The sequence below is a fragment of the Desarmillaria tabescens genome (genome assembly GCF_030435595.1).
Source record: "Desarmillaria tabescens strain CCBAS 213 chromosome Unknown EV420scaffold_5, whole genome shotgun sequence".
Taxonomy (NCBI): Eukaryota; Fungi; Basidiomycota; class Agaricomycetes; order Agaricales; family Physalacriaceae; genus Desarmillaria; species Desarmillaria tabescens.
This window is the reverse complement of record NW_026848304.1, coordinates 1,694,481-1,720,823: the sequence shown is the minus strand read 5'-3', so window position 1 is coordinate 1,720,823 and position 26,343 is coordinate 1,694,481. Positions and strand designations below refer to the sequence as shown.

The 26,343-nt window shown below is 50.4% G+C and overlaps 12 protein-coding genes across 12 annotated transcripts; 6 read left to right on the top strand and 6 right to left on the bottom strand.

Annotated features, from left to right (window-relative positions):
• Positions 1-23: 23 nt before the first annotated feature.
• EV420DRAFT_1515247 (fructosamine kinase PKL/CAK/FruK) lies at positions 24-1,245 on the bottom strand. The gene is made up of 6 exons (XM_060471882.1): positions 715-1,245; positions 646-665; positions 553-596; positions 420-502; positions 215-368; positions 24-161 (listed from the first exon to the last, which is right to left on the bottom strand). The coding sequence occupies exons 1-6, from the start codon at positions 1,227-1,229 to the stop codon at positions 105-107; spliced, it is 873 nt and encodes a 290-aa protein (XP_060336674.1). The 5' UTR covers positions 1,230-1,245; the 3' UTR covers positions 24-104.
• Positions 1,246-3,446: 2,201 nt separating this feature from the next.
• Positions 3,447-4,370, top strand: EV420DRAFT_1475706 (uncharacterized protein; the record flags this gene model as incomplete). The annotated part of the gene is made up of 4 exons (XM_060469286.1): positions 3,447-3,615; positions 3,667-3,856; positions 3,967-4,212; positions 4,298-4,370. The coding sequence occupies 4 exons, from the start codon at positions 3,447-3,449 to the stop codon at positions 4,368-4,370; spliced, it is 678 nt and encodes a 225-aa protein (XP_060336673.1).
• Positions 4,371-4,937: 567 nt separating this feature from the next.
• Positions 4,938-5,715, bottom strand: EV420DRAFT_970005 (uncharacterized protein). Its single transcript, XM_060484195.1, has 4 exons — positions 5,556-5,715; positions 5,367-5,496; positions 5,017-5,314; positions 4,938-4,961 (listed from the first exon to the last, which is right to left on the bottom strand). Exons 1-3 carry the CDS (start codon positions 5,603-5,605, stop codon positions 5,117-5,119), a joined length of 378 nt encoding a protein of 125 aa, XP_060336672.1. The 5' UTR covers positions 5,606-5,715; the 3' UTR covers positions 4,938-4,961; positions 5,017-5,116.
• Positions 5,716-5,752: 37 nt separating this feature from the next.
• EV420DRAFT_970153 (glycogenin) lies at positions 5,753-9,437 on the bottom strand. Its single transcript, XM_060484199.1, has 4 exons — positions 9,291-9,437; positions 8,932-9,238; positions 8,340-8,688; positions 5,753-8,286 (listed from the first exon to the last, which is right to left on the bottom strand). The coding sequence occupies exons 2-4, from the start codon at positions 9,185-9,187 to the stop codon at positions 6,000-6,002; spliced, it is 2,892 nt and encodes a 963-aa protein (XP_060336671.1). The 5' UTR covers positions 9,188-9,238; positions 9,291-9,437; the 3' UTR covers positions 5,753-5,999.
• Positions 9,438-9,806: 369 nt separating this feature from the next.
• EV420DRAFT_1262111 (uncharacterized protein) lies at positions 9,807-12,004 on the top strand (the record flags this gene model as incomplete). The annotated part of the gene is made up of 3 exons (XM_060467107.1): positions 9,807-10,358; positions 10,408-11,121; positions 11,171-12,004. 3 exons carry the CDS (start codon positions 9,807-9,809, stop codon positions 12,002-12,004), a joined length of 2,100 nt encoding a protein of 699 aa, XP_060336670.1.
• Positions 12,005-12,520: 516 nt separating this feature from the next.
• EV420DRAFT_970052 (uncharacterized protein) lies at positions 12,521-14,665 on the bottom strand. The gene is made up of 4 exons (XM_060484197.1): positions 14,344-14,665; positions 13,429-14,296; positions 12,730-13,374; positions 12,521-12,675 (listed from the first exon to the last, which is right to left on the bottom strand). The coding sequence occupies exons 1-3, from the start codon at positions 14,619-14,621 to the stop codon at positions 12,760-12,762; spliced, it is 1,761 nt and encodes a 586-aa protein (XP_060336669.1). The 5' UTR covers positions 14,622-14,665; the 3' UTR covers positions 12,521-12,675; positions 12,730-12,759.
• A 74-nt stretch (positions 14,666-14,739) lies between these two features.
• Positions 14,740-15,682, top strand: EV420DRAFT_1637744 (uncharacterized protein; the record flags this gene model as incomplete). Its single annotated transcript, XM_060476748.1, has 6 exons — positions 14,740-14,769; positions 14,863-14,917; positions 14,979-15,053; positions 15,102-15,196; positions 15,246-15,365; positions 15,422-15,682. 6 exons carry the CDS (start codon positions 14,740-14,742, stop codon positions 15,680-15,682), a joined length of 636 nt encoding a protein of 211 aa, XP_060336668.1.
• A 1,216-nt stretch (positions 15,683-16,898) lies between these two features.
• On the bottom strand, positions 16,899-18,298 carry EV420DRAFT_970144 (C-terminal domain of homeodomain 1-domain-containing protein). Its single transcript, XM_060484198.1, has 2 exons — positions 17,245-18,298; positions 16,899-17,183 (listed from the first exon to the last, which is right to left on the bottom strand). The coding sequence occupies exons 1-2, from the start codon at positions 18,228-18,230 to the stop codon at positions 16,964-16,966; spliced, it is 1,206 nt and encodes a 401-aa protein (XP_060336667.1). The 5' UTR covers positions 18,231-18,298; the 3' UTR covers positions 16,899-16,963.
• A 1-nt stretch (position 18,299) lies between these two features.
• Positions 18,300-19,677, top strand: EV420DRAFT_969997 (uncharacterized protein). Its single transcript, XM_060484194.1, has 4 exons — positions 18,300-18,857; positions 18,906-19,019; positions 19,071-19,277; positions 19,342-19,677. The coding sequence occupies exons 1-4, from the start codon at positions 18,423-18,425 to the stop codon at positions 19,555-19,557; spliced, it is 972 nt and encodes a 323-aa protein (XP_060336666.1). The 5' UTR covers positions 18,300-18,422; the 3' UTR covers positions 19,558-19,677.
• Positions 19,678-20,116: 439 nt separating this feature from the next.
• On the top strand, positions 20,117-21,342 carry EV420DRAFT_970027 (GDSL lipase/esterase). Its single transcript, XM_060484196.1, has 3 exons — positions 20,117-20,694; positions 20,741-21,096; positions 21,148-21,342. The coding sequence occupies exons 1-3, from the start codon at positions 20,245-20,247 to the stop codon at positions 21,251-21,253; spliced, it is 912 nt and encodes a 303-aa protein (XP_060336665.1). The 5' UTR covers positions 20,117-20,244; the 3' UTR covers positions 21,254-21,342.
• On the bottom strand, positions 21,260-22,541 carry EV420DRAFT_1744636 (uncharacterized protein; the record flags this gene model as incomplete). Its single annotated transcript, XM_060480104.1, has 2 exons — positions 21,679-22,541; positions 21,260-21,629 (listed from the first exon to the last, which is right to left on the bottom strand). Exons 1-2 carry the CDS (start codon positions 22,491-22,493, stop codon positions 21,260-21,262), a joined length of 1,185 nt encoding a protein of 394 aa, XP_060336664.1. The 5' UTR covers positions 22,494-22,541.
• A 335-nt stretch (positions 22,542-22,876) lies between these two features.
• EV420DRAFT_1475697 (uncharacterized protein) lies at positions 22,877-25,813 on the top strand (the record flags this gene model as incomplete). The annotated part of the gene is made up of 9 exons (XM_060469285.1): positions 22,877-23,152; positions 23,205-23,321; positions 23,370-23,532; positions 23,565-24,201; positions 24,408-24,549; positions 24,992-25,214; positions 25,349-25,374; positions 25,416-25,613; positions 25,655-25,813. The coding sequence occupies 9 exons, from the start codon at positions 22,877-22,879 to the stop codon at positions 25,811-25,813; spliced, it is 1,941 nt and encodes a 646-aa protein (XP_060336663.1).
• Positions 25,814-26,343: the final 530 nt, after the last annotated feature.

The window sequence follows — 26,343 nt, the reverse complement described above, 5'->3', positions numbered from 1 at the left end:
GTAAAGGCCCGTCTCGTTGGTTGTGGATCAAGAAGTTATTCAGCCACTATTTACAGGTGTTGAGCTTGAATGGCTCATTTGTTTACATATGTTGTGTAAAAACTTCACACAATTCTTAGCAGCCTGTCCATCTTTCCTTCTGCACTTGATGCGTAGCCTTCCTATAACGAGTCTCATTAGGCGATAATCCAATAGTGTTGGTTTATGCACTCACTCCGAACAAGACTGTGTGGTTTAAGTAATGGAAGAGCTCATACAAGTCACCTCGCAACTCGTATTGTTCGATAGGCTCGGTTTTGGGAAAATGTTGGTGATATGTTGTAAAGAATGACCGAGGAATTCCGCCGAATATTCTCGCGATAGCCAAACTATTTGTGGTACGTGTCAATAGTATACAGGAACTCAATCTGTGTACCTACTCTGCTTCGTTATGCCCATAGAATGATGATGGATCAAATATTATCGGCTTTCCAGTTGTCCTCTCGAGCCCAGTATTGCCACTCTGACCATCTTCAGTACATATCCTCTCGTGTAAAAAAATGGAGACCTCACCCACAGATCGCCGTGCAATAGGACCGGCTTAATCTTCAACGGTCCTTTTTCTACTTCAACATTCGACGCTCTCATAAAGGACAACTGTCGTACCTAGAAGATTTGGGATAACCCTGTGTAACTGTGTGTTAAATAATTATCTTGGAGTCTTAAACGACTAACCTCTCTCTGATCTCCTCTCCTTTCCGACAGAGCTTGTCGTACCGCCCTCCTTCCCCCTTGAGTTGGTTAAGTAAGTCTCCTATCATCTCACTGTAGCATTCCTCCCAAGTGTCAAACCACCCGTTTTTCATACGGGTAGCCCCACAGAACGTCGGCACATGAAATCCAAAGCCGCGGTCAGAACTATACCGGTGTAATTCGGTAGCCAAACGCTTTCCAAGCTCCGCTCCAGAGGAGTTCGACAGGCCTCCGAGGACCTTATACTCTGAGATGAAATATGGGCGACCATTCTCAATACCAGACGCGATGACCTTAGGTGCCAGACCGGGCGCAGCGGCATTAATGGCTTTAAGTGACTCGACTTCCCCTTCATACTGTTCAGCTTCGCTCGGACGACCCACTTTGGCGAAATATGTGTCGCCCAGAGATGACTGAATCCTTGGCAGCGATCCAGAAAACTCGGCTGCTGGATTAACTTTCTTGAGTTGCTCTAGAAGGATCTGGGGTAAAGTCATCGAGGTCAAGCACGATAGCAAGTGATGTCATCAAAAACTCAATCATTTGTGGCCGACTCGGCTGAACGATAACAGGCATTATTAGGAAAAAACTAATGCGCAACCCCCTTCGTTGAAAGAACCCTATTGGTGCCTGAGTGACTATGCAGCAACTCGGTTCTTTCGACACATGTCCCGGGGAGCGTGACAGGGCGCCGGCCCACGCCATGCATGGGATTCATTTGAGTCTACTAGCCGGTGCTTATATACGTCGTACAGAGGGATATCTCAGAATATATATGTGGGTTTGAAGACACATAGTACGATTATGACCTCTCCAATGCAGTTGGATCATCGTCGAGTCTTTAACAATATTTGAGCGTCGGCTGCCTGGGGACGTCGTATCAAAGATTGTGTTGACATACATCGGCAATCGGTATCTAACATCTGGATAGAGAAAAGACAAAATACTTCACTAAAATAGAACACTGAGGCTTCGTGCGGATACCCATTCCAGCAGACAACACGTAGGCTACGGCCGCCCTTTGGCATATTCATTCTTCATCAACTGTATTATCGGAAAAAGGTCGAGCCGGCGAAAAACAGTATCGTGAGGGTGAATAAGAGTTCCAGCAGTTGTTATCAGTTCGTCCTCTTCGAACTCCCACCAGCTGATGATGTTTTGAGGAGCAAAGGGTAAGACGTCGACGTGTCGTAGACTTGCGCGAATGATGACGTAGATAGATGAGAGATACTATAGGCGATGTGATGGACTGGCGTTTCATATTCCATATAGGTGTGTGAAGACATTGTGCATAGTCCTCATCTGCGCCAGGAGGAGGGAGAGAATAACCATAGCAGCACGCTAACGACATGTGTATATTTCTAGTTTATAATCAACTGGGGCGCACCATTTCACTATTACAGGATCTGGCTTCTCTCCAAGCGTGTTGATGTTCATATCTCAGGTACATTGTGTAACATGTTTGAAGACCGGAAAATTGCACGTTTCATAGCAGTGGATACAGCACAATGATAACACTATGACACAAAAACCTAGACAGTATCTAGTCATTAATTAGCAAAACAAGCCTGTATGCAGAGAATCGTAAGACTCACAATAGCCCACTCCAATGTAGGAGAACGTAACCCCTTGTCCCTGGTCCCAACGACAACAGCGGATGCATGAAAAGAAGCTAGCTCGTGGTGTGGAGATAATCCTGCCTTTCTGAGGCACTTTGGGGGCAGGATAGACTATCGCATAGTGAAAATAAGTTGTTGAATGTCTAGTAACAGATTAGCAGCATAAAAATTGGCAGAGATGGGGCAGCAATGAAGAAACAGGACAACCGACGACGATATCGAAACTAGTCCCAATTAGGAATGTGTGAGGCATTACCGGCCGGCGTGCCGATTTGCGGTCGGGATGAAAAGATGTTCAATCCCATTGAGGAACCGGGTTCTTGAGAAACCCGGGGATTCTTCGAAAGAAGGGGGTTGCGCATTAGTCTCATCCCATTATTACCTTGCTGAAAAGCAAGGTCAACCCACAGTCATAAAGTTTCCTTTTCCGTCGTCTGCCAAAAGCAATTAAGTACAAATAGGTGGCTGTGCTCAATCCAGCAGTCCTCTTCCTACTCTCGCATCTGCCAAAACCAAACAAATACAACGTAGCCGTGCAGCATGTCAAGACTCAGTACTCAGTACTCAGCCGTTTACCATCTCGACTCTATCGCACCTGCAGCACTAGCTTCAAAAAGTCGCCTCGCACATTGAATATTGAACGTTTGAACCTGAACATCTGGGGAATTGCTTAAGAATTGGATCGTGAGTGACTAATACCTTCTCCGTATTTCCCTTCGCTGATGCTCATGCGTCGCACTTTATAGTCTGTTCCACTTACGAGGACTAGTACTACTCGCTGTGCTGTCCTAGCACAATTAACACTGCATCTGTCCTTCTTGCCACCAACAAGAAGCACACTTTCTAACTTCGTCTCTGGACACTTGCAGAGGGAAAGTCTCCCTTTGGCATCCCATGCTCAATACACGAGAACATTGTACCCAACAAGATCATTATCACGTATATCAGCCCGCAAGACGAGGATCGGTACAAGCTTGTAAAAGGACCACAAGGTGATAGTCGAGGTACTAAAGGAGCTCGTCCAGGGGGAAAATACAGGAAAAGGCGAGGCAGAGTGGAAACTGAATGCTTTTCTGGCAGAGGGAATAGCCAAGGATGACCAGGACCGCGGAGCTAGGTGTGATCGCCTGGACCACCTATCTCGTAAGCCTATATGGGAATGAGCTCGCCCATCTACTGTTCATGGTCCTGATGAAGCTTTCAGCCGCCATCGATATATTATATTCAGGTTTGCGCATGATGCACGCAGTCCAATATGATACTGGTGAGTACATCTGTTAGTGCTCTACGCCATTGATCCTTATCCGTTCACTAGATTCTGCTATTCTCTCCTCCCACTTGCCACGTATCCACCACACTATGACAAATCGACATCAACCCCAACCCAACGACCCATCCCCACGACCCTCCTTCAGTCGGACATTCCCTTCCGATATTGCGTCATCCCCTACCACTCAACGACGTCTACCTGTTCCCGCTGCGCTGGTCTTTCAATGGCTAGTAACGTGCGTTGTTGGAAAGTAGAAGAGGACGTTGCCTCCTGTCTGGTGCGAGGAGGGAGTGAGTATGCCTGGAGACTGCGCGAAATATGACCCCACCCCATCCTGGTGTGTAGGTGTCCGAGTTTTGGCTGGAGACAATGGATCGTCTTCCGGCAAGCAAGACGTCTGCGCCTAGATGATGTATTCAAAACCGGTGAACACACCCACGGCGAAACTTCGCATAGGGTAGGGACGGCAGGTAGTCTTAGGAGGGACTGGTTTTACCTCGACGCCATGTATCGACGTCCGGCAAGCGAGAGCATGGCGTCGGGGTATTGTTGGGGATACAAGGAGTATAGGGCTAGGGTAAACTGGACATAGTACGCACGTCGCACGATGTCGACTGTCTTCGTTACTGATCGAGATCCTTTGCGTCTAGCTGTTATTGTACACCTCGCACCCCAGCCTCTCCCTGGACGACGACTTTTGCGCGGACATGACGTATCGACATCTGGCGAACGAGCGCACGGCGTCGTGACACCGGTCGGAATTTTGGAATAGATTATGGGTCTGAGTTCGGGGACTCTTATTAGAGATGGTTTGGCACTATGCAGTGTGGATTTTTCAATGTACAAATGATCTGCGAGGTATACGACTGGTATATCGGTGTTCAAAGAAGCAGACGTGCCACGCAAACACTTCGTAACATATTGGTATGACTTACGTAGATCAACCCGACGAGGAATCGTCGCTTTCAGTGTTTCCTTACATGTTTTGAGTCGGGAGCATTGCCAATGAAAAGGTCGACTCGAAAGAGACAGCAATAGGGTTCAAGGACAAGATTCAGCAAGGTCGTACTCGCCTCGGCACGCGGCAGGCACTTGTAAAAAATTATAAACACTATTAGGGTGAGCGGTCGTCCATCTTTCCCATGTATCATGATGCCGAGAAAAACTGTCACAATCTTTTCACGAAACGTCATCTGTATCACTATGTCCAACTTTCGCCATTGATCCCTGTCCTTGAAGACTGTGCAGGTAACTCTGTGCAGCTTCTGTTGTTTTCTCCACTTGAGGTTGTGCCATAGAAACGTAGTATTCTTTGGCAGTCTCCACGGCGGCGGTCGCACCTGCTTGAAGTTGTGAAGTTGTGTTTCGCGCCGTGGAAGCGGATCCAACACCTGCGGTAGTCCCTTGCGACTCGGATGCTTTGGTGATTGTAGCATTAGTACCAGGGAGATATTGCTGGTAAAATTGCTATTCAACGAAATCCGTCGGAAGATAATTATCTCGAACAGTCAACTGCAGTGATCGTATTACTGGCGAGTTCCTTGGCCTGCTCGAGGTATCCTGTTCCGGAGGACTTGGCTGCTTCGACGTCCTGCTTTCCTTCAGCTACCGCAGCGTTTGTGGTCTCTTGAACTTGTCGTTGAAGGGTGTCAAGGGCAGAGGGCGATTGGCTGGTAAATGCTGGACCCTTCGCCTACAAAACATGGTACAATTCGCGATAAATAGTTGTCACGTTGGAAACTTACCTGGGCAGTTGCAACAGCATTCTGGGCCGCTTCTTTGGCAGCATCCAAAGCCCTCTCTTCTTGACGCGCGATTTGGGGTGTCGGAGCCGTTACTTGGGCCCTTGCGGCGGTGGTTTGCGCTTGGGCAAGCCTTGCAATGAGGTGTCAGTACTAGTAGAGTTCAGGATATCGTAGAAACCGCGAACTCACTCAGCACCTTGTGGCTCTTTAACGTTGAATACTCCAGGTGATGAAGACATAGCGTGTTAGGAAGAAAATCGATTTATCCATGACGGTGCGTTTATATTTGTATTGGTCGCTGAATGGTCCCTTCACGACTGAGAGTGACGTCATATACGTCATAGTAAAAAACAGGTACTTATGACGACATATGTATAAACGGACAGAAGTGGACAGCAGTGGGTATCCCTGCATTTTAAGTACATGCTACAGCCGAGAACAATTCAATGTGTGAGGTATAATGAGTCCTGATAGGTGTATACGTAGGAACCGGATAAAGAGAAACCAGAAATGTTCATATGAAACTTTTGGCAGCATCAAACGAAAAATATATGATCATCGAAAGCAGTCTTAAAAGAGAGAAGTTTGAGAAAATGAAACCACATCATGTTAGACGACTGATACAGCCTGCTCCTACTCCTCCCAAGAGCTCATCTTCAGGAAACGCGCTAATACTTCTTCAGAGCCGCGCTTGAACACCTCTACGCCGCGAGCGGGATCGAACACGCGGCCGGGTTTGCGGGGAGAGGTAACAGAAAAGGGCTGACTGTCCGGAGGGGATAGCGGGCCTACCGAAGATGGTGGAGATGCTAGTGAAGACCCATCATGTGAGAGCTGGCGTGCAATGCTGGGGCTTCCTGTTTCAGCCTGTCTCGGAGGAGGAGAGATAGCGGAAGCCTCTTTGCCTGCACGAGCGGTGCCTGGTGTATCAGGAAACGCATACTCTCGTGGCGAGCGCATGCCCCCGGCTGGAGAGGGGTACGTTGTCGTCATCGACAGTTCAGGACCTCCGCTGACTTGGCTAACGACAACAGGCGCTGACGGAGTAGCCACGCTTAACGGTGCCCACTGTTTTCGGGTACTACCAAGTTTATCAGTCGAACGGGAGGGAGACTGCGAAATCGTATCAACTTGAACGCCTTGACTCCGCATTTCAGGAGATATTGTTTGAACGCCACGTACTCGGTACTCTTTCTTTTTAGCCTTACTGACGTAGCCTGAGGAGACGGAAGATCCCCGCGATCGAGCTTTGGAGGTATGAGTTTCGTTGTCGCTATCTTCTGCCCAAAGACTTTGAGCTGGCGCTTCATCATCGTCATCAGCGTTATCCTCATCGTCTCCATCTCGGCTGCTAGCTTCAGTACGATCATCCCAACTACGTCCTCCACGTCGACGCCAGTCGTCACTTTCAAAGGCGGGTGCTAAGGGCAACACAGGTGATCGTACTAATCTTGACGCATACTTTTGTATACTGGGTACAGTATCCCATGCATTTGCATATGTCAGTGACGCGGGTAAGCCTTGTAAAGGTGAAAGTGTCTGCGACCGAGACGAAAAGGGAGGCGAAAATGGCGCTGCAAGAGGCAAGGGTTCCTCCGATACCGGACTCAAGAACTGCGATGGCGAGGGTGCATCTGAAGCAGGAAATACGCGTCCAGGCATGTGACGCGGCTGCTCCTCCCATGGGAAGACAGGCTTAACTTTGGAACGATCGGGACTGGGTGATAGTCCAAGGTGATCGTCTCCAGTAACTTGGCGGTAGTGTCCTTGTTTGCGTAGAGACTCTGGTATTTCAGGCGTAGGCGGGGGTTGAAAGAATGCACCAGAGTCTGGAGTGGGTGAAGATGGTTGCTGATGTGGAGCGCGATACTGACGTGCTTGATCATGTAATTTACTAGGACGCTGATCCCAGACGTTTGGGAAGTACGTGTCCGACGGGAAAACAGAAGATGCAGGTGCTGTAGTTGGAGGAGGTTCGATGGCAGGATTCCAAGCAACTTTAGGCGGAGAAACGGGTCTAGGGGGTGGACGTTGCTCTAGCCGCTGAGTTTGCTTCTTTGGAGCTTCTGCAGGATAAGAGGGTACCTCAAGACGAGACTGCTCCTGACCCTTTAGTTGCTCGTGTTGGTCCAGTGGACGAGGAGGCTCATGATACGTAATATCGGATTGCAGGTCGTCAAGTGGATGAGTAGGCTCATGATACACAATATCAGCTTGCAGGTTGCCTGGTGGATGGGAAGGCTCGTGATACATATCATCAGCTTGCAGCTGCGGTGGCGGGATCGAAAAAATTGGCTGCAAAGGTATGGACTGGGGATGGGAGCTTGGGGGAATGTTGCTTGGTGCTGGTGGGGGTGGACGATACGTTGGGAAGTCATCGGATTGTACAGACGTCGAAGGTACAACTTTTGCTTGCGGTTCACGAGTAATGATTGTAGCTTCGCGTTGCGCTTCTTGGGGCTCTGGTCGAGGGCGCATCAAGTCAACGCGTCCTTCCAACGGCATGCTTTTGTAATCGCCTTCTCCAGACCGATTGTCAGATGGGACTACACTCATACCTTCCAAAGCAAGCCGCTTCAGATCCTCCAAACCCAGTGCACTGGTCGGCACTATAGAGCTGACAACGGATACAGCCTCGGCTTCCGCACCAGACTGCTCGTCCCATGCGGAAGTATACCGCTTGACTTCGAACTCTGCCTCAGGGACAATGCTCTGTGACCGATAGTATGTGTCATAAACATAGAACCAGCGATCCAACAGAGACGTATAGTCGTAAGCTTGGGAAAATTCCGTTACTGGGGAAGAATCTGCTTTGCCTGAGAATGGTGGCCGATGGGGAATTAAATTCCAAGGCTTGTTAGGGCCGATGAAGTGGATGGCTTTGATCTGGGACCCAAAACGTTCATAAGCTGGAGCATACCTGCAAGATTGCAATAAGAAGGTGGAACAGTGGATGTAAGGCGCCATACTTACGTATATGCAGCTGTTGGAGTGGTGTTATACGTGAAGCTGAGCCGATTCCAGTCTCCTCCCCTCCATTCGTTCAGCAGACCTTGATCTCCGCCATCCCACGACCCCTTCGATTTGAACAGAGTGTTTAATTCAGTGAATTTGTCTTCTCCGGGGGACAATACCATGACACCTGAATTGAATATATCGGGCCATCCGACATCGGGCACTGCAGAAAACTCGTGTGGAAGCGAAAACAAATGCGAAAGTGGCCAGATGGGCAAGACATCTGCGTCCATGAATATAATTTTTGAGTACTGTGTAAGGCGGAAAACGTGAAGCTTCGTGAGGACTGTGTTCAAGTCAGGACGACCTGTGACGAGAATGATACCATGAGCAAACGAAACGCATATAAGATAGTGCTGCAAAGAGAATAGAGACTCAGGCAAAAGCGACGGAACATGCAGAACGCTGTATGGATCTTGAGCGCTCTGACGCGTCCTGAGGTGTAAGATCTGGATTACGTATGTGAAATGTCGATGCAGTGGGCAACGTGTGACATTGACGCAAAGGCGACGCGTCTGAGGATTGTCATAGAGAGGGAAAGCAGACTCACCCAACAATTTGAGACCTTTATCGTCCTCTTGCGCGATCACCTCAACACCAATTACAACATCGTATGCCTTGCGTAACAGTTTGATGGTAGAGACATCAACTGTCTCTGGCGTTACTAGGCAGACTGTCTGAAATTCCACCTCGGGCGGAATGGCAGGGGTAGGATGGACATCCTTGAGGGCTGCGGCGAGAGCAAGAGCACCAGGAAGGTAAAAATCGGACGTCAAGAGGGTGGCGAACGCATACGGTGCTGCCATGGACAGTCCAAAGGATGGGAGGGGAATGGAAGTCAAAAGCAAAATTGCAATCTGCCAACAAGGGTAAATTCAACCTGATAAGGATTTGTTCCGCCAGACCTACCTCTTTTCCTTGTTTTGTCTGGCGATTTCCCTCACGTTGTCCTACCTCCTGGGTAAAAGGATCGTAGAAAACTCGAAGAGCTTGCGGTAGGGTGCAGTGGGAATAGAATGGAACGAACAAAAGGGAGCCTTCTCCCTCGCTGAGTGAATACTGCGTGCTTCGCTGTCCCCTTTATGAACATCCGAGGGCCGTTCCATCAGACCACAGATCAGGTGGACTAATCTGAATCTTCCGTAACGCCAACTTGGAAAGTATTTTATAAAGTAAGGTATACCAAGTGTACACATACCCCGTTCTTACAGTGAAACGTAAACGGTGGCTTTTCTCTGAGAACATGTTTGCAAGGAACGTGGAAAGAAGAATGACAGACGCAGTCCAGGAGGAGGTGGCGTAAAATCTGACGTCAGGACCGTCCTAACCCGGTACCACAACCACGACCTCCTCCGCCACCGCCATCGGTACCGGATGTCTATTATTTCAACATATTGGCGATAACTAGTAGCATATAGGCCGAATATGCTCTTTTGTCGAGCACGGTTCTCCGTACTGTTCACAAAAGGCCCGGTTCACCTGCACAACTTTACGCCAAGGCACGCTTCCAATTGGTCACGACATTCAACATTCCCTTCCTTCTTCTCTCGCACTCCCATCCCTCGTTTCTCTCTCGGGCGTCGAGCGTTATGGATAATACCGTTGGCGGGCGGGCTCACCCTTTATATGACTCCAAGACCGAAATCTTTACTTCCAGGCCTCTTTTCCTCTCCGACCCTAATACCATGTCCTCCGCAGAGGAAGACGATTTCACCGACCATCTTTTCGCCTTCGGAGATGGATATGACAATAACCTCTCGTATTATGTCGTTCATCCGCCACCGGATATGGGAGCCACTGCTGACAGCACGACGTTTCGTACATCTCCTGGTACTCTTCATGCCAGTGCTTTTATCCGCACCTATGCTTCTTGTCGGCTCTCCGGAGAAACGATTGAATGGCGACAGGTGGGGTGCCGTGTGGTGGTATGACTTTCTTGTCACAAAGATGGAGGCAGCTGGACCAACCTTCACTAAAGTGGGTGACAGCCTATTGAATTCAGAATTGAAAGCTAACATCCAGTCAGCTTGCACAATGGGCTGGGTCTCGTGCTGATCTCTTTCCTTCCGAACTGTGTAAGAGATTCGGCCAACTCCATTCCAGCGGCACTCCCCATCCATTAGAACACACCAAGAAGGTTATTGCTGACGCTTTCCGCAGACCCTTCAATGAGGTATTCGAAGAGTTTGACGAGACCCCCATTGGAACAGGTGCCATTGCTCAGGTCTATCGAGCGACTCTCAAGAAAGATCTCCTCCCTCCCTCGTACCTTGGACCTCGCCGTCCCAGAAAGTCACATCCTGGTGCAATCGTCGCTCCTGCCCTCCTGCAAGACCCTCCTCCTTCTGTTCCTACGGCTGCGGTGGCAATAAAAGTCTTACATCCCCGTGTGACGAAGACTATCACACGGGATCTTTCCATCATGACCTTCTTCGCAAAAGTCCTCACGCTGTTTCCCGGTATGCAATGGATATCTTTACCAGAGGAGGTCAAGGTCTTTGGCGATATGATGTTCCAACAGTTGGATCTTCGTCATGAAGCAGAGAATCTCTTGACGTTTGAAAGCAATTTTTCACCTCGGAAAGTCCCAGTCACCTTTCCTCGGCCTCTGAAAGTATGGTCGACGAAGGATCTATTGATTGAAGAGTTCCAGGATGCTCTGCCGATGGAATGGTTCTTGAAAAATGGCGGCGGACCTTACGATGAGCAGGTTGCGACTGTAGGGCTAGACGCGTTCTTGGTGAGCTTGCTATCCTTGGAGATTGAGTCAAGGTTAACCGAAGATCCAGAACATGCTTCTTCTGGACAACTTTGTGCACTCCGACCTCCATCCGGGAAACATTATGGTCAAGTTCTCAAAGCCAGCGACGGCCCGCCACCTCCTCAAAAATGCCTTCAATTCCATATGGACGTCCATCTTCAAATCAAGCTCCGAACTTCCTCCCACCTCTCCTCCCGACTACTCCGATTCGATAGAAGTGGTATCGCGCCTGCGGAGCCTCGTCGACAGCCAGTCAGAGTGGCTGCTGGAGCTCTCCACTCTTTACAATGACGGCTATATTCCTGAGATAATTTTCATTGATGCTGGCCTTGTAACGACCCTTTCTGCTACCAACCGCACCAACTTTCTCGACTTGTTTCGCGCGATGGCGGAATTCGACGGATACCGAACAGGACAGTTGATGGTGGAACGGTGTCGTACACCAGAATTAGCCATAGATACGGAGACATTCGCGCTCAAGATGCAGCATCTTGTGCTCACCGTCAAGCGCAAGACGTTCTCGCTCGGTCAGATCAAGATATCTGACGTTCTGACAGACGTACTGAAAAGCGTTCGAGAACACCACGTAAAAATGGAGGGTGATTTTATTAATACGGTCATTTCGATATTATTGCTAGAGGGTATTGGGCGGCAGTTGGATCCTGGGTTGGATTTGTTCAAGAGCGCTCTTCCGATTCTGAGGCAGTTGGGCGGGCAGATGGCTTCAAGAGAGGTTATGACAAGGGACCTCCCACAAAGCGATTTGGGAGCATTCTTGAAAGTGTGGGTTTGGTTAGAGGCTAGGGAGTTCATCGCGGCTGCAATCATAAACGCTGATGAGATGGTGAAATATGGTTGGTGAGTGGCATCTCCACGTATTAATTGGCGTGGGCAATAATCTAATTTATCTGGACAGGCTCGTTCCAAGCGTGTAGAGACCTTATTCTAGAGTTTATAAGTAATCTTTGCGAATTTCCAAAGATAACAATAGCCGTCACCATCGGCCTAAGCACTCAAGTAACCTTGTTTGAATCCGCTGAGGCCCATTTTCGACCTCTTGTGAGAAGCTCCGTGGAAAAGCCCCGAAGGCCGTTTAAGTGCCATTGATCTCGGTAGATATACACACGTCGCGAACATTTGATGAGATGGAGCCTCCCGAACTTCTTATCACCAAAAATCAAGACTGAACACATCAAGGGGCCCTGCAATACATCTGGCAATCAAAGATGTACAACGTCGTCTACCAAATAAGTACGATCCATCTACCAGCTTTCCGACGACGGATTCAATCCAAGGGGTCGCCTCGCAACGGCGACTAGATTTTGTATACTCGTAGCGCGGAGGCATATATCAAATGTATACTGCTTTGGAACAGTCGTAGGCAATGTTCCATCCCATATTAACAACACAAACAATGTGATCCGAAATTCGAAGCCTTTCGGTGACACAGGAAAGAGGTTCGTTGCCATAATGAACATGGAAAGTTGAACACCCGGACTGGAGTGCCGCTAACCTTGGAAACGATCGATGTCACTACGCTATGCATAAGTATATTGTTTACATGTATGTGCAAGGAAGTGTACTCACAAGCGACGTTGACTGAGTTTATTTGAGACTCTACCCATCATTACATCCTGGATTAGCCATCCGCTCACGCTCACTTCCAACCATAATGTACAGGACCGGCCGATCCTTCCACATGAGCTCGCCAGACACCGACGTCGCCTCACCCTTCTCATCTCGCTGAATCTTCCATCTCCACAGTGGACCTTGAATGTACTTATCCCTAGCAACCGACAGGTACCAATCAAATTGCTCCAGCAAGGGACATTGCTTCGCGAGATACAGCACCGCCGCACTAACCGTGTTCCGATTCACTTTTTCCCATGCGGGAACGAGGTACAGACCAGCTGGTGGAACTAGCGCATGTGCGGGGCCTAGGATGTTGATAACTTCAGCGCGCAGTGCATCTGCCAGATCCCGCGCCATGAAGTCCGGGTAACTGGCCTGCAGAGCCTCAAGTATCGTAACAATAGTGATAGGTCCACCAGTCAGGGAGGATATTGGTGGAAGGGTCTGCAATAATGGACTATTTTGTCGGAGAGCATCCGATACTGGACGAGGGGGCCGGCGATGAAACTCTCCCCACGCATGAAAAGCGGATAAAGAGGTGATATGGGCGGTAAATTTCTTTAATTTACGCCATTGTTTGAGATTTTCAGCCAATTCGGTCTGCAAGTGAATTGAATTAGTGAGTAACATCATGGAACAACACGCGACACGTACCATGAACGCCGAAAACGAGGCATAACGCGCCCATTCATCGAGTGCCTGCACAGTGAGTGTTTCAACATCGTCAAAGAGTGGTACCTTTCCGCCCAAGCTCAGTACGTTCATGAAATGTGATCCCAACTGCCACGCAGCAGTATCTTCTGTCATGAGTGCCAGATCTTTAATGATATACCGAACACTGGGATCATCGGGTTCTTCGATGGGAACGCGCTTGAAAGCGACTTCCTGAATGAGTATGCTCGCCCATGAATATCCTGGAGGATCCTTGATACCCGTGGCAAAATCCAAGGTGTCTACTGACAGCGGGATCCATTCTGAAGATCCCTGCATGACTTTTGTGATTGGGTAAAGACGGGGGTTTCCAAAGGGCAGAAAAGTGACATTGACTTCCGCAAGGGATGGATGTCTATCAATGAAATGGTATACCGCTCTAGGGCGGCATGCATGGTCGAAACGCAGGACGCGTAGCTGGGGAAGGATGTACTCGTTAGCAATATCCATGAGGCAAGCGTGGGATACACGGGATATTGCGAGGGTGGTGAGGTGGTTGAGGGTGACTCGGGGAGTGACATAGAGGCGGGGAATGACTCTGGGCGGACGATCGTGCGTAACCATGCGCAGACTCCGAAGCTGCGCGAACGCTCGCATGTCGGGAAAATGCTTCACCCCATTCCAGCTGATGTCCAAGTGCTGCAGTCCCGGTGAGCCCGTCGACAACGCGTCTAGAAGGTTTTGTTTCCCGCGGACCAGCGCGGCTTCGAATACACGAAGACCCGTGAACTTTTTGAGACTGCGGATAGACGAGTTCTTGAAGCTCGTTCGCTCCGGAAGATCGAATATTTGGAGATGAATTTTAAGAGAGCTATGGAAGGTCAGTTTAGTTACCAATGTCGGACGGATGAGACATACCGCACGTGTGAATAATATTCACTTGGTGAGTCATCAAGGAAATCAAGAAGGAGATTGAAGAGCGACGGAGTAGTGACGTGTATCATGCTGAAGAAAAGCGGCAGCGCAAAGTTCCTCAGGCGCCGGCTTGTCGCCATTAAGGTAGCTAGCAGAGGACCCTTCTCTTCGTCGACGCAAGTGTCCACGATTTCATGGAGTAGTTCGACTGGGAGGAGATTAAAAGAGGAGGGCATGGGAACGTTCGACGTCGCCATGCTTCGAGTGACCCGACGCGACATGGTTGTCTGATTCTAAGAGATGAGCTGTGGAAGAAGGGACGTGAAAACAACGACGTACCAACCCGAAAACAGGTTGTGACCGAACGCGAGTGTGACCGATTGTAGACGTCATAATTACATGCCTATATTTAGCTACATTCAGTCGGCCGTAGCCTAAATCGTTCTTGTCTTCCACCCGTCATGGTATATACTTTCTGCCTTGCTAGCAATCTGATTCTTATAACTGAGCCTCGCTGTACAGGATAGCTTTATCAGTCTCGCTAAGAAAGGCTACGAGGCCTACAGTGAATCACAATGTACGTCTCCATCCTCGATCTCTAGGGGATCACGAAGACTGACTATTGTTCTGTAACCCAGCTGACGTCTCCAAGACCGGAGGACAAGAATATAATACCCCTCATCACTCAGGCCCACCTACTGGTAGCCCGTCATGTCCGTAACAATTGCTATAACCATCGCATCCTCCTAACAACAGCACAGTTGACGACGACGAGGTCGTGAGAACAGCAGAGAAACATGGATCGGCTGATTCGTCTGTATTTTCCTCCGCATTGAGCTTTGTCAAGCAGAACGTTGTATGTACCGACTCATTTCTGACATATGATTATCCTGATGGCGTCGTAGGGAGAGCACAACCAGCCCATCGACGAGGATCACGTCACCAATGCTCACAAGAAGGCCTATGAGGAAGGCTCTGCAAGCTCACTCAGCGCCAACTCTCTTGGCAGTGCAGCCGCTCTCCAGGTACGATTCATCATCATCTATCACAGCCACGCCCTTATGCCAATTCCATCGCCAAGGCTCTCAAGAAGTTCACCTCTGGAGGCAGCTCCAGCGGCGGTTCCGGGTCTCAAACTGAGCTTATCAGTCTCGCAATGGCAGAAGCCACCAAACTATTCGAAAAGTCTGGAGGTGCAGCTTCTGGGAACAAACAGGATGCTGTGAATGGTGCGGCTATGACCGTCATGAAGCTGTTCGTGCAATCAAAGATGGGCGGTTCGACTACCGGTGGAGCCAACTCTGGTGGTCTATCGGGACTGCTCAGTCTTGTGAGTTCTTGATGTGATATGGATCGCTATGAGCTAACGTGTATCTTGCCTAGGCCTCCAAGTTCTCTAAATAGTCGCCAAGAGCGTATTAGGTGCCGCAGAAGTTCGTATTGATAAATGTATGTAAATATACTGAGAGACTGCTGAGATGCTTTGTTTCATGTTACAAAGAGCGCTCAGTAGGAGAATTCGAGATTAAGCATCGAAAGGTCACCGTTTGGCATTGGATTTGTAAAGCGCATTCGACTGACCTTAGCTGCCTGGATGTCTGTAAACGCATAGGGCAGCCGACGCCGTTAGCATAAGCAGACTCAACTTATAAGGAGTGAGGTGACACAAAATGTAATGGAATAAAACCATGGGATGTTCATGTTGAATCAAAGCCGTTTAATTTGAGGTCAGATATTGATACCACATACGAGATTCGGTTTTTCGTGTTCCTCAAAAATATCAATCAGAGTTATCGAACTTGACCCCCACCACAAGACTAGTATACAAAAGCCTTTGATTAGCAATTAGCAAGTAGCGATACAGCAGGAATAGCAATGAGATATGCGAGAATAACAAGATAGCAATGTGTGCAATGAGAAATGACAAGACAGCAATGTAAGTAGCAATGTGTGCAGTGAGAATGACAGCAAGTGAAAACTAATAACGATACAGTGAGTTAATAAATGCCAAGTGAAAAAGAAAAAGAAATGCAAATAAAGAATCAAAAACTATCAGCAAGCTTCCAAGTCGACGACGAAGTAAAGTCAAAGTCGAGATCCGCAAAGTCAGGAGAAGTGCTGAAGAGGTTGTTCGCGGAGAAGGATTCTAGGAATGCATCCAGATCAGAAAGGTGGTTGGTGTCGGGGACGGGGGATTGTTTCTCTGCTGTAGATGGCAGTCAGTGAAGAGAATGGCTAAGATAAAAGGAGAGACATACCTGGGACGGCAGAAGGTAACAGACCTTCAAGGTCGAAACCTGATATGCTGAATTCGGGAGTAGAAATACTGTCCAATATCGAACCGTTGTTGAGAAGCGTCACGGAAGGAGCGATACCATCTACTGGTAACTCTACCGGCGTGGCCGATGTTGGTGTCGAAGCTGCGAGAAATCAGATACACTATACCTGGACAAGAAAAGCACTGACTCACGACCAGCCGACGACTCATCCGAGTACTGCGACGACGGAGACATAGCGGAGTAGTTGAACACGTCCTACCTCAGGATTGGAGGGAACTCGGCTAACTGCCGTCTCGAACCACCCTTCGAGGTCCGGGGGAACATAGAGCTCGACGGGACGACTTTCAGTCTTCGTGCTGCTCATTGATGAAGATGGATCGGACACGGAGCGATGTGAACCAGTGTACGCCACGGTGGCGCTTGAACGTGCCGGCGCCGTCCGAATCGGATAGACGCCTCTTTCGTTTGGATGGTGAGGGTGTGGGCGTGGAATCGCGCGACGAGTTGGAATCCTCAGTATCAGAGGGGGAGGGGGAGGGGAGGCTCGCTACAGCATCATCGGTTCTTCGGATGAAAGAATTTTGAGTAAGCTTTGGTGGCAAAGACAAACAAGAAGGAAACATACCGCGACTGCTTTTTGGATCTGTGAACATCAGCATCACTGTCCTCATCATCATCTGAACTGCGACGTTTCCGAGTGGGGGTCGCCTCAGAGGGCAACGACGGATCGGGAGTGCGACCAGGCGACCGATCAGGCGAAGGATACGCCCTCCGCGCTTCAGCCTCCTTCGCCTTTTCCATCCTCGCCTTCTTCGCCCTCCTCTCAGCCTCCCTCTGCTCCTCCCTCCTCTTCTTATTAGCCCGCTCCTCCTCCTGCAGCTCCGGCGTCATATTCTTCACAACACCACCCAACTTCCTCCCAAGGTTACTCTGCTCAAACTTGTTGGCATACAAGTCTTTGAAAGTCGATTCCATGTCGGAAAAAGCGATGTCTGTGAAGTCATATCGGTTCTCCCAGTGAACGATCTCGCCGCTGAAGAAGATGGTGGCGGCTTCGACCATGCGGTCGCGGTCTCCGTCAAAGTGTTTGAGGAGGGAGGTCCAGCCCATGCGCCGTCGGGCGTTGGTGAACCAGTTGTCGAGATCTTTGCGGGAGGTGCTGGTTTCGCGGCAGATCTTGTTACGGACCTCGCGTGTAGGGTAGGGATTATGGAGGTTCTCGGAAAGCCAGCGATAGGCAGGTTCCACATATGAGCAAACCGATGAGGATGAGCATAGGGAAGCTGAAGAATCTTTTGTTTTCTCTGCTACGATTCGGTTCAGCTTCTTCTCATACTGACTAGTGACACTGTCCCCAGCGACATCGAGCTCCACCAGCGTTTGGCAAATAGATTCGATGGTATCTGCGACACTGTACGCCAGATTAGCCGTCTCGGTGTTCAACACACCGCTACGGTGACTGTGTAGGGTGTCTTCGTAAAGAGATTCCAATACGCCGGTAAAATCGTCAAGTAATGAGTTGTCGGAATTGTGAGCAAAAAATTGCTCCACAGCCACAGAAAGTCGATTTTGGATACCGGAATCCGAATCACAGGTAGCTGCGCCCTCCATCGCAGAGACAAGATATGAAAGGATGGGACTGGTAGCAAATACTACCAGAGTAGACAAGTGTAGGCGTTTTCAATGTCCGATTGTGGCCAGCATTGTTCTTAATTCAAGCTCCGCCGTTTCTCGCTTTGCCATACTTACATCCCCTGGGCGTCCTTTTTCTCATAATTCTCGCCGTAAGTAACCTCGCTCAGTATGCAAGCTGGTCTTCAGCAAGAATTCCTTCGGCGAACATCGAGGATTGCAAAGCTTTTCAAGAAGACTGCAGGTCCCATCAATGGAAGTGCTATCCCTCCCTCACTGCCTCCCCTTCCCCAATTGAACTTCATCCTGCCGGAGCATGTCAAGTCGGAACTCAACGACAATTCCATACCTGCGGAAATGCGTAGTGCTTTAACGACAGCTATACAAGACCTACAGGAGGACTATCGCCGCGTGTATGAACGTGCATACAACGCATCTCTAGCTTCGCCTCTACCGCAATTTTCTGCCATCCATAGGCTGGGTGCTATCCTGGAGGCTCGCTTCTTGAATCAGTCTCTTCCTGGTTTGATGCGTCACTACCTTGCTGAAAAAGCAGCATTGCCGAAATCAAACGAAGTCGAAGAATCTAAACGAAAGTTCAACAACGTCAGTCCTTTTCTCCTTCTCCTACCCAAATACTCACCACCCCTTTAGGCCTACATCCCCTACCTCCAAGCATACTTTGCCTACAACGCTTACCCCTCCCTCCACGACCGCGAAGTAATGGCCCGAAAATCCATGATGACATCTCGCCAAATTGAAGTCTGGGTGAGCCCCTCCCTCCCCTCCCTCCCCTTCTCCCTCGCTAACCCCTACTAGTTCCAAAACCACCGCCGCGTAGAGAAAAAAGCCGGCCGCCCCTGCGTCAAACGCAAAGCCTCCGACGCCGGACCGTCCCAATCGCAGATCGACAAGATCGAGCAGGTGCTGGGTGTGTTTGGGGTGCCCAAGGAGGAGAGGACGCTTTCGGAGAAGGACAGGGAGCAGTTGGGGTATGTACGGGGGGAGAGGGAGAGGGGGTTTTCGGTATGTTTTCTTATAACAAAAAAAAGTGGGAGTGGGAGTGGCTCATGTTTTTGTTTTTGGGTAGACATTATCTGCACCTCGGTATCCCCGGGATGCCACTCCCATAGACGTCCTCGCTCTCCCTCCCCGACCTCTCCCGGATGCTGTTCCTGGGTACACACCCTTCCTCTCTGGGACCATGCCTTCGTGCCACTTCCCACCCCCAACCTGGACCCGCCGACCCGCCACCGAACCACTCCCGCACCACACCCAGCGCCTCAGCTTTTTCCGAGCTCTCTGAGATGTTCGCTACGAAGCTACGGACATACAGCGACATCCTGCGGGTGTCGGAAGGAGTCTGTGCCACCGGCTGCAACGTGCGCGATTACGACGCGTCTCGAGCGTGGGTACCACCCTGCGTTGGTTAATACGCCAGAGAGGAAGAGGAGGGAGGCGATGTTGCCGAGGAGACCTAGACCCACGCGGTCGCGGTCACCGTCGTTGCACCGACAGGTGTCGTGGTCGAGTGCGTCTTCAGGATCAGAAGAGTCGTTGCCTGCGACACCACAGAGCACGCATGTCGAGCTTGAGCCGGAGCCGGAACCGTTTGATGATTTGTTCGATGAGCCGGAGCATGTGCACGAGGTGCCTTTGGATATCCAGGGATTCGTGTATGCGGATTACCCAGCGCCTGTTATCGCTGTTGGGGTGAGGAAGAAGAACAAGTCGCATTACAGGACGTGATTTTACTATACCCTGCAATTTTGTATTATTATTTTGCTCTCACATTGCTATCGCGTTGTATTGTATCAATTAGTTTTTTTCGAATGTTTATTTGTGTACAAGTTTCTATCATGACGAGTGTCGGTTCCCCGGAATACTTGCGACGACGGACCGTAGAAGTAACGGTCATGGGTACCATCTCGGAGAAATTCCATCGAAACTTCACCCTCATAAACACCCCTTCGTTCAAGTGCAAGCCCTCCCCATGGCTTCCCTACTCCTTCTCTCCCTCCCCCTACTTTCCCTCGCAACCCAATTCAAAAACCTCGTCACCTTCGGAGACAGCTACACCGACATCGTCAACGTCGGCGACGGCGGGACAGCATGGCCTGTCTACGCAGCAGGGTACGCCAACCTGACGCTATACCCATTCGCGCGCTCCGGAGCGACATGCTCCAACAACCTCACGCCCCGCCCGTTCCCGTCGATATTCGAGAGCCAGCTCCCGTTGTATTTCGCGGAAAAGCACAATGGGACGATCAGGGTGAACGCGGGGGAGACGCTGTATACGCAGTGGATCGGGACGAATGACGTGGGGGTGTATTCGTTGGTGACGGGGAGCAATGACGCGTCGATTGTGGATGTGGTGGGGTGTATGGTCGATTGGGTGAGGGTGCTGTACAAGGATGGGGCGAGGAACTTTTTGGTCCAGAACGTGGGTGCCAGCGTGTTAAGAGAAGATCCCAGCTAATGAGGTATAGATGGTCCCACTGAACGAAGTGATCCTGTATGCACCAGACTCGTACCCAAACAGGTACTTTAGCGATGCGCGGAACACATCTGAATGGAGCGTGTTTATGCGGGAACTGGTGCTGAGCGGGAACGCGCTGTCAAAGGCGATGCTACAGGCGCTGGTACCAGAAGTTCCGGGTGCTCATATCGGGATCTTTGACTCCCATGGGCTGTTCCAGGATATGCATGACAACCCAGCAGCGTACTTTAACGGGACAGCGCCGCTGAATGTCACGGGTGCTGTGGTGTCGTGCGTATTTCCACTCGGAGGCGGGACCAGCGTGTGCACGACGGCGGAAGGGACCGATCGGGACAGTTTCCTGTGGTGAGTGCATTCCACTCGCGATAATCCATCTCTGTTTGACGGTCGATGCAGGTACGACGAGCTGCATCCAAGCGAGCAGGCAGACAGGATCGTGGCGAGGGAGATTGCACAGGTAGCCAGAGGCGAGCAGAATAAATGGACGACCTGGATTGTATAATAGCGATTATGCCACTGCAATGCCAAAGTCGAATGGCGTGCTGTTAAATATGGGATCTGTAATCCATGATGATGGGTCTGCGCTAAAGTCAAAGTTTGAAAGGTCGAAATCAAGGGATCCGTAATAGTCTGTTATCGGCGTGTCAAAGGCAGCCTGGAAGCTGTCCAAGTCTGATGTAATGGGCGGGGCTTCGAGAGGTGCAGGAATGTCCACCTCGAGCTGGACGTTGCCCTCGGGGGTGGGGTACACATCACCGAACCAGTTGTCGAGGTTGGGTGGCTCATATGGCCGGAACGTTTTGGGCGGCCTCTCCTCCTTGTGGCGCTTCGAGCTCTGCTGCGGGACCTCTTCCTCTTCGTCCCTCTTGCGCTTCAAACTGACCAAACATTAGCAATCGCCCAAGAACTTAAAGCAGACCCTCTCACCTGGGTACGACGCCAAACAACTTGACCACCTCCCCCGGCCCGTCAAACCGCGGCCCATACACGTCCTTCAAGTTTTTCTCAATCAACGCAAACTCCACCTCGATCCCCGGGTACTCCTCCCCTTCATCCTTCCAGTAGCTCTTTGCCGCACTCACGACTCGTTCCCGACCCCCCGGAACGCGTTTCACGAGTTCTGTCCACCCGATCCGCCGTCGTGCGGACGTGAACCACCGCTCGACGTCCGCGCCCCCCGAGGCTCGGCATAGGTCGCTCCGCACGGACGCGGATGGGTAGGGGTCGTGCAGGTTGTTTGAAAGCCAGGTGTAGAGGGGTGTGTAGTCGCGCTTTAATAGGGCGGGGGTCGATGAGCGCGAGGAAGATGAGGAGGAGGAGGATGAAGAGGCTGACTCGGTGGAGACTACTCGCTTTGTGCGCTTGCGCTTTGTCGGGGGTTCCGGGGACGTGGAAGAGCGTGCTCGTTTTTTGATTGTGCGGGTAGGAGGCGGAGGCGATGCTGCTGTCGATTCCTTCTCCAAAGCAGCCTCGAATATTTTTTCCGATTCCAGTAAGATCTTTGATGTTCCAACATGCAAATTCATTAAAGTTTGGCAAACAACCTCAACGGTCTTGGACACCGCATACGCCAGGTCGGATGTAGATTCGGACAAGGTGCCAGATTGCTGTCCTTCGAGGAGATCTTCCTGGAGAAGTGCCAACTCGGTATTAAAATTGTCCAAAGACGATGGAGATGCTCGATGGGCGACAAAGAGATCATCGACAACGGATAATAGTCTCTTGTCGAAGAGTTGAGCCATGTTATTGTGGGTAGAGGTTTGTGCTTTGACCCTGTGCTTGAGCCACTGGTTACTTTAGATTCAAACTCCGCATTGTCTTCTAATCTTAGCTCCCATTGTTCGCCAAATCGAGAACAAGATCAAGAGCCCGTAATTGCAATGTGCCACTCGTTTCCCCCGCTCCTGAAGCATACTTCCCCCATTGTCAGAGCCATATGTCAAGACTTAGCGTCGACCGCCAGGATCTACTCCAAAATATTCTCAGAGTGGCTCAAAATTCCATAAAATCCATCCCCTCCGTCTCTCCATACTCTTCTCCCCCTTATTATTCAACTCCTTGTTTCGAACTGCAGCTTCCCGAACATGTCCAATCCGAGCTTGACGACCTCACCGTCCCGACAGAGATGCGCAATATCCTGCACAAGGCTGTCACGCTGCTGCAAACAAAGTACTGTGGTGTCTTTAACGATGTCTACCAACAGTCGATGCTAGTGCCCGTTCCTCAAGTATCTACTGTCAACAAGTTTGCGGAATATTTGCAGCGGACGTTCTCAACGAGAGATGTGGCCGACATAATGTCGCGATACACTGAAGCGAAACAGGCCCGCCTCAATCGCGTTGCCCAAATACAAGAATCCTACCGCCTTGCGGAGGAGCGAGAGCGCCCTCAATTCAACGCTGTACGTCCCGCCCTTCTCGTCCCGCCATGCCGCCTGTTAACCGCCTCCCCAGAACCACACACCCCTCCTCCTAGTGATCTATACCCATCATACACCATACCCCACCGCTGCCGAGCGCCTCGCCATCGCAGAATACACCCACATGACCGAGCGCCAAATTGAAGTTTGGGTGAGCGACCCCATGCTTGTCAGTGACGCCCAACTGACTTGCTGGTAGTTCCAAAACCACCGCCGTGTCCAGAAGAAAGCCGGCTTCCCGCCCTCACGTGTTCGTGGACCGAGCGGAGGCGTCGAGAAGCTCATCGCTTCGCTGCCTCCTCCCTCGTACTCTCAGCCGACACCAGAACCAGAGCAGCACCCGGACGAGGACCCACAAAAAAGTACCTCAGCTTGACGAGACCGGCGTTCCCAGGCCCGCCCTCATCCGATTTGATACCCATTCCCACACCCATACCCAATGGCAAAGGCAAGGGCAAAGAGGCCTCTCCCTCATTCCTCCGTCCCGTACCCTACCCTGCTCACGCTTTCCACTTTGATGTCCCCTGGCCTCGCATCGCATCTACCACCCCCATCACGAAAACCCCACCCACAACAATGGACGAGCTAACACAAATGTTCACACGCATGAACGTCCGCTCCGCATCACAAGAGCACGAGGGTGAGGGCGAAGCAGCCACTGCTCGCTATACCACTGACCTCCGGGGCCGGTCAGCAGCGTATGTCGGTGAGGGCGCCTGGAAGACCTGGAGTTGGAGCTGGCATGGGCGGTCAGGCCTGTTGAGCGTGGAATGGGGTAAGAGTAGTTGGGGGAAGAAGAGGAAGACAAGGGCGAATTGGAAGCCTTATTCGAAGCCGCAACAGCTGCCCCGGCGGACACCATCACCCCGAGTACCTTCTTCCTCTTCGCGTCGGACGGCGAGTTCGGGTTCTTCTTCCTCCTCCTCCTCCTCGTCGAGTCGATCACCAAGCTGGGGTTCTCAAACGGAGGCACCTTGCTCGCCTGCCTCGTCATATACTTCGTATTCCCCTTCGCCTTCACCGCCTCCTGGGTTCGTCCCTGTCACATAACTGCGTCGGCTCACTTTCGTTGTCGAGTTACGAAGAGAACTGCCGCTGCCACTATAGTGGGATGTATAGGGAAGATCGCACCGCCATCCCCCCCACGAATACTGGAAAGGATGAAGAGGCTAGATGCGTCCTCCTGAGGGGGGTTGAAGCTGCATACAGTGAAGATATGATTCTTCGCACATCATAGGACAATCGAGTCCGATCGCGCCGAGGTGATGGAAGGGCGCATTCCCGTTCGATTTTTGGGTTTGGCCATGGGGAAGGGAGATTTAACAGTCGAGTTGCTATCCAAGCATATGTTGTATTATTACTACTTACTAATTCTTAAAGTTTAAATGTAGCTATAGATATTCAGGGATCTTTCGGTTTTCATACTCTTGTATAAATATTTGCGGTTTTCTTTTATCAGGCAGGCGCGTGAGGAGTTTCTATTTAAGAATTAACTTACAGAAGTCGGACGTGCATGCCGGGCCGGCAACAAACTCGGCTGCGCCACGGTCACGTTAAGTTCTCAACACGACTTCAACACTTGTTGAGTCAAGTCCTAACCTGAGTGAGCTCCATACTGACCGATGGTACCGATGGATCCACACTAACCACTGAGCAGATCCTCAAGATTGTGGAAACCCACCTCACATTCAACACTAGAGCCACCCGCTTGGACGACTTTCTCGATACTTTCTTTCCCAAATGTGACCACGCTTCCACTCCTCTTAATAGCGTAGAAGCATATGATACTTCTGCCGGTCGCCTCTCCCTGGCCAATCCCAGGACTCCGAACATGAGCTGTATTACGCTGCATTCGCCGACGTTGCGAACGCTATCGCACGGCTCTGCGGCCAGAAGGAGGCACCAAAGCGCTTTTGGCTAGATCGACGTTCAAGTTCATCGAAGCGCAGGTCGTTCTCACACCCCGCGGCTAGTCGCCCTGATGTCGCGAATGTCATAGGAAACAAAGAGGACTGGGAATGGGAATGGGCCATTTGCGAAACAGGTTTGTCCGGGCGTGTTCAACGCGATGAATTGGACGAAATTGAATGTCTTTCCATAGGAATCTGATCCTGATGTGGTAGGTTAATCATCGTTTATGAGCTCTGCTGCGCACTCATGGTCACTTCCATTACATAGATGAGCCGGACGACGGTAAGGACATTGTAACCGTCACGACTTTTGCGACTAAATATGTCGTCTTTAGCGGAAGAAGATCGATGTATCTTGGATTCGCACCGTTGTACCCATCGAGATCGTGCGGAAGAGGGTGATCAGGCTCAAAGACGCGCAGAAAACAGTCACGCAGCTCTGTGGATACATGCGACAAATCTTACAAGTGCAGTACGATCGCATTCTGAACTTGGCCCTCCAGTTCAGAGACGGCTTTAAGTACCATTTCCCCGTTCTTCCTTTCCAGCGTGCTGTCAAAAAGCTATCGAACAGCTCCCTGATAACTATGAGGATGTGAGCGGAGTCGGCGTTTTTTGCGCGGCAGAGCAGTCGAGGCGGGAAAAAGAGTTGGATCTGATTCAAGAGGCGTTGACAGAGGGTGATATACTTGAGGTCACAGACGCTGGGCCCGTGTGGGATAGCTCAGAGTGATCTAAGGCACGCGTCAGTGCTCGGGACTACGACTAAGGCTTTGTTTTGGAATCTGTGTCGCCTTCTTCTCCTACACCTCTTCACAAGAGTAAGAAGCCCCCTCCGTGCTGCGGCATGGTAAGCCGATGCGTTTCTTACTCGCTTATTCTTGTTGATCTTTTAAAAACAGAGCCAACCTAAACGCTGAGTTGAAATTTCGGTGAATTCTCTAAGGAAACGATGAGCTTCTTTCTATTGGAGTGAGATATACCAATTACATATACAGGTCCAAGAGGAGATACTTATTAGACTACATAGATACCACCCTAACGTATACTAGACAGAAACTATAGATGCACATTGCAACGAAAGCAGGATTATAACAAAGATACAGAAACGTGATGAGAGGTATATAATCAGAGGAACTATACAAGGCCGTTATTGATGTAGATGATCGCGCTGTCATGACAAAAAAGAAATCGTTACGGTCGTCAAAAGTCGACTTTTTTCTTGCTCAGCACCCGCCTAGGAACCTTGTGTTTCTCTAAAGG

Bases quoted from the DNA above. Each gene is read 5' to 3' on its own strand.
- EV420DRAFT_970005 (XM_060484195.1), bottom strand. From the start codon at position 5,605: ATGTCTTCATCACCTGGAGTATTCAACGTTAAAGAGCCACAAGGTGCT. The intron at 5,497-5,555 runs GTGAGTTCGCGG...CCTCATTGCAAG, and splicing joins AAAGAGCCACAAGGTGCTGA to GCTTGCCCAAGCGCAAACCA. The intron at 5,315-5,366 runs GTAAGTTTCCAA...CATGTTTTGTAG, and splicing joins ATGCTGTTGCAACTGCCCAG to GCGAAGGGTCCAGCATTTAC.
- EV420DRAFT_969997 (XM_060484194.1), top strand. From the start codon at position 18,423: ATGCAAGCTGGTCTTCAGCAAGAATTCCTTCGGCGAACATCGAGGATT. The intron at 18,858-18,905 runs GTCAGTCCTTTT...CCACCCCTTTAG, and splicing joins CTAAACGAAAGTTCAACAAC to GCCTACATCCCCTACCTCCA. The intron at 19,278-19,341 runs GTATGTTTTCTT...GTTTTTGGGTAG, and splicing joins AGAGGGAGAGGGGGTTTTCG to ACATTATCTGCACCTCGGTA.
- EV420DRAFT_970027 (XM_060484196.1), top strand. From the start codon at position 20,245: ATGGCTTCCCTACTCCTTCTCTCCCTCCCCCTACTTTCCCTCGCAACC. The intron at 20,695-20,740 runs GTGGGTGCCAGC...AATGAGGTATAG, and splicing joins GGAACTTTTTGGTCCAGAAC to ATGGTCCCACTGAACGAAGT. The intron at 21,097-21,147 runs GTGAGTGCATTC...CGGTCGATGCAG, and splicing joins GATCGGGACAGTTTCCTGTG to GTACGACGAGCTGCATCCAA.
- EV420DRAFT_970144 (XM_060484198.1), bottom strand. From the start codon at position 18,230: ATGGAGGGCGCAGCTACCTGTGATTCGGATTCCGGTATCCAAAATCGA. The intron at 17,184-17,244 runs GTATGTTTCCTT...TTTCATCCGAAG, and splicing joins AGATCCAAAAAGCAGTCGCG to AACCGATGATGCTGTAGCGA.
- EV420DRAFT_1515247 (XM_060471882.1), bottom strand. From the start codon at position 1,229: ATGACTTTACCCCAGATCCTTCTAGAGCAACTCAAGAAAGTTAATCCA. The intron at 503-552 runs GTGAGGTCTCCA...GAAGATGGTCAG, and splicing joins TATTGCACGGCGATCTGTGG to AGTGGCAATACTGGGCTCGA. The intron at 162-214 runs GTGAGTGCATAA...GACTCGTTATAG, and splicing joins ACCACACAGTCTTGTTCGGA to GAAGGCTACGCATCAAGTGC.
- EV420DRAFT_970153 (XM_060484199.1), bottom strand. From the start codon at position 9,187: ATGGCAGCACCGTATGCGTTCGCCACCCTCTTGACGTCCGATTTTTAC. The intron at 8,689-8,931 runs GTGAGTCTGCTT...TTCTCGTCACAG, and splicing joins TAAAGGTCTCAAATTGTTGG to GTCGTCCTGACTTGAACACA. The intron at 8,287-8,339 runs GTAAGTATGGCG...GCAATCTTGCAG, and splicing joins ACTCCAACAGCTGCATATAC to GTATGCTCCAGCTTATGAAC.
- EV420DRAFT_970052 (XM_060484197.1), bottom strand. From the start codon at position 14,621: ATGTCGCGTCGGGTCACTCGAAGCATGGCGACGTCGAACGTTCCCATG. The intron at 14,297-14,343 runs GTATGTCTCATC...GACCTTCCATAG, and splicing joins GAATATTATTCACACGTGCG to CTCTCTTAAAATTCATCTCC. The intron at 13,375-13,428 runs GTACGTGTCGCG...ATTCACTTGCAG, and splicing joins CCTCGTTTTCGGCGTTCATG to ACCGAATTGGCTGAAAATCT.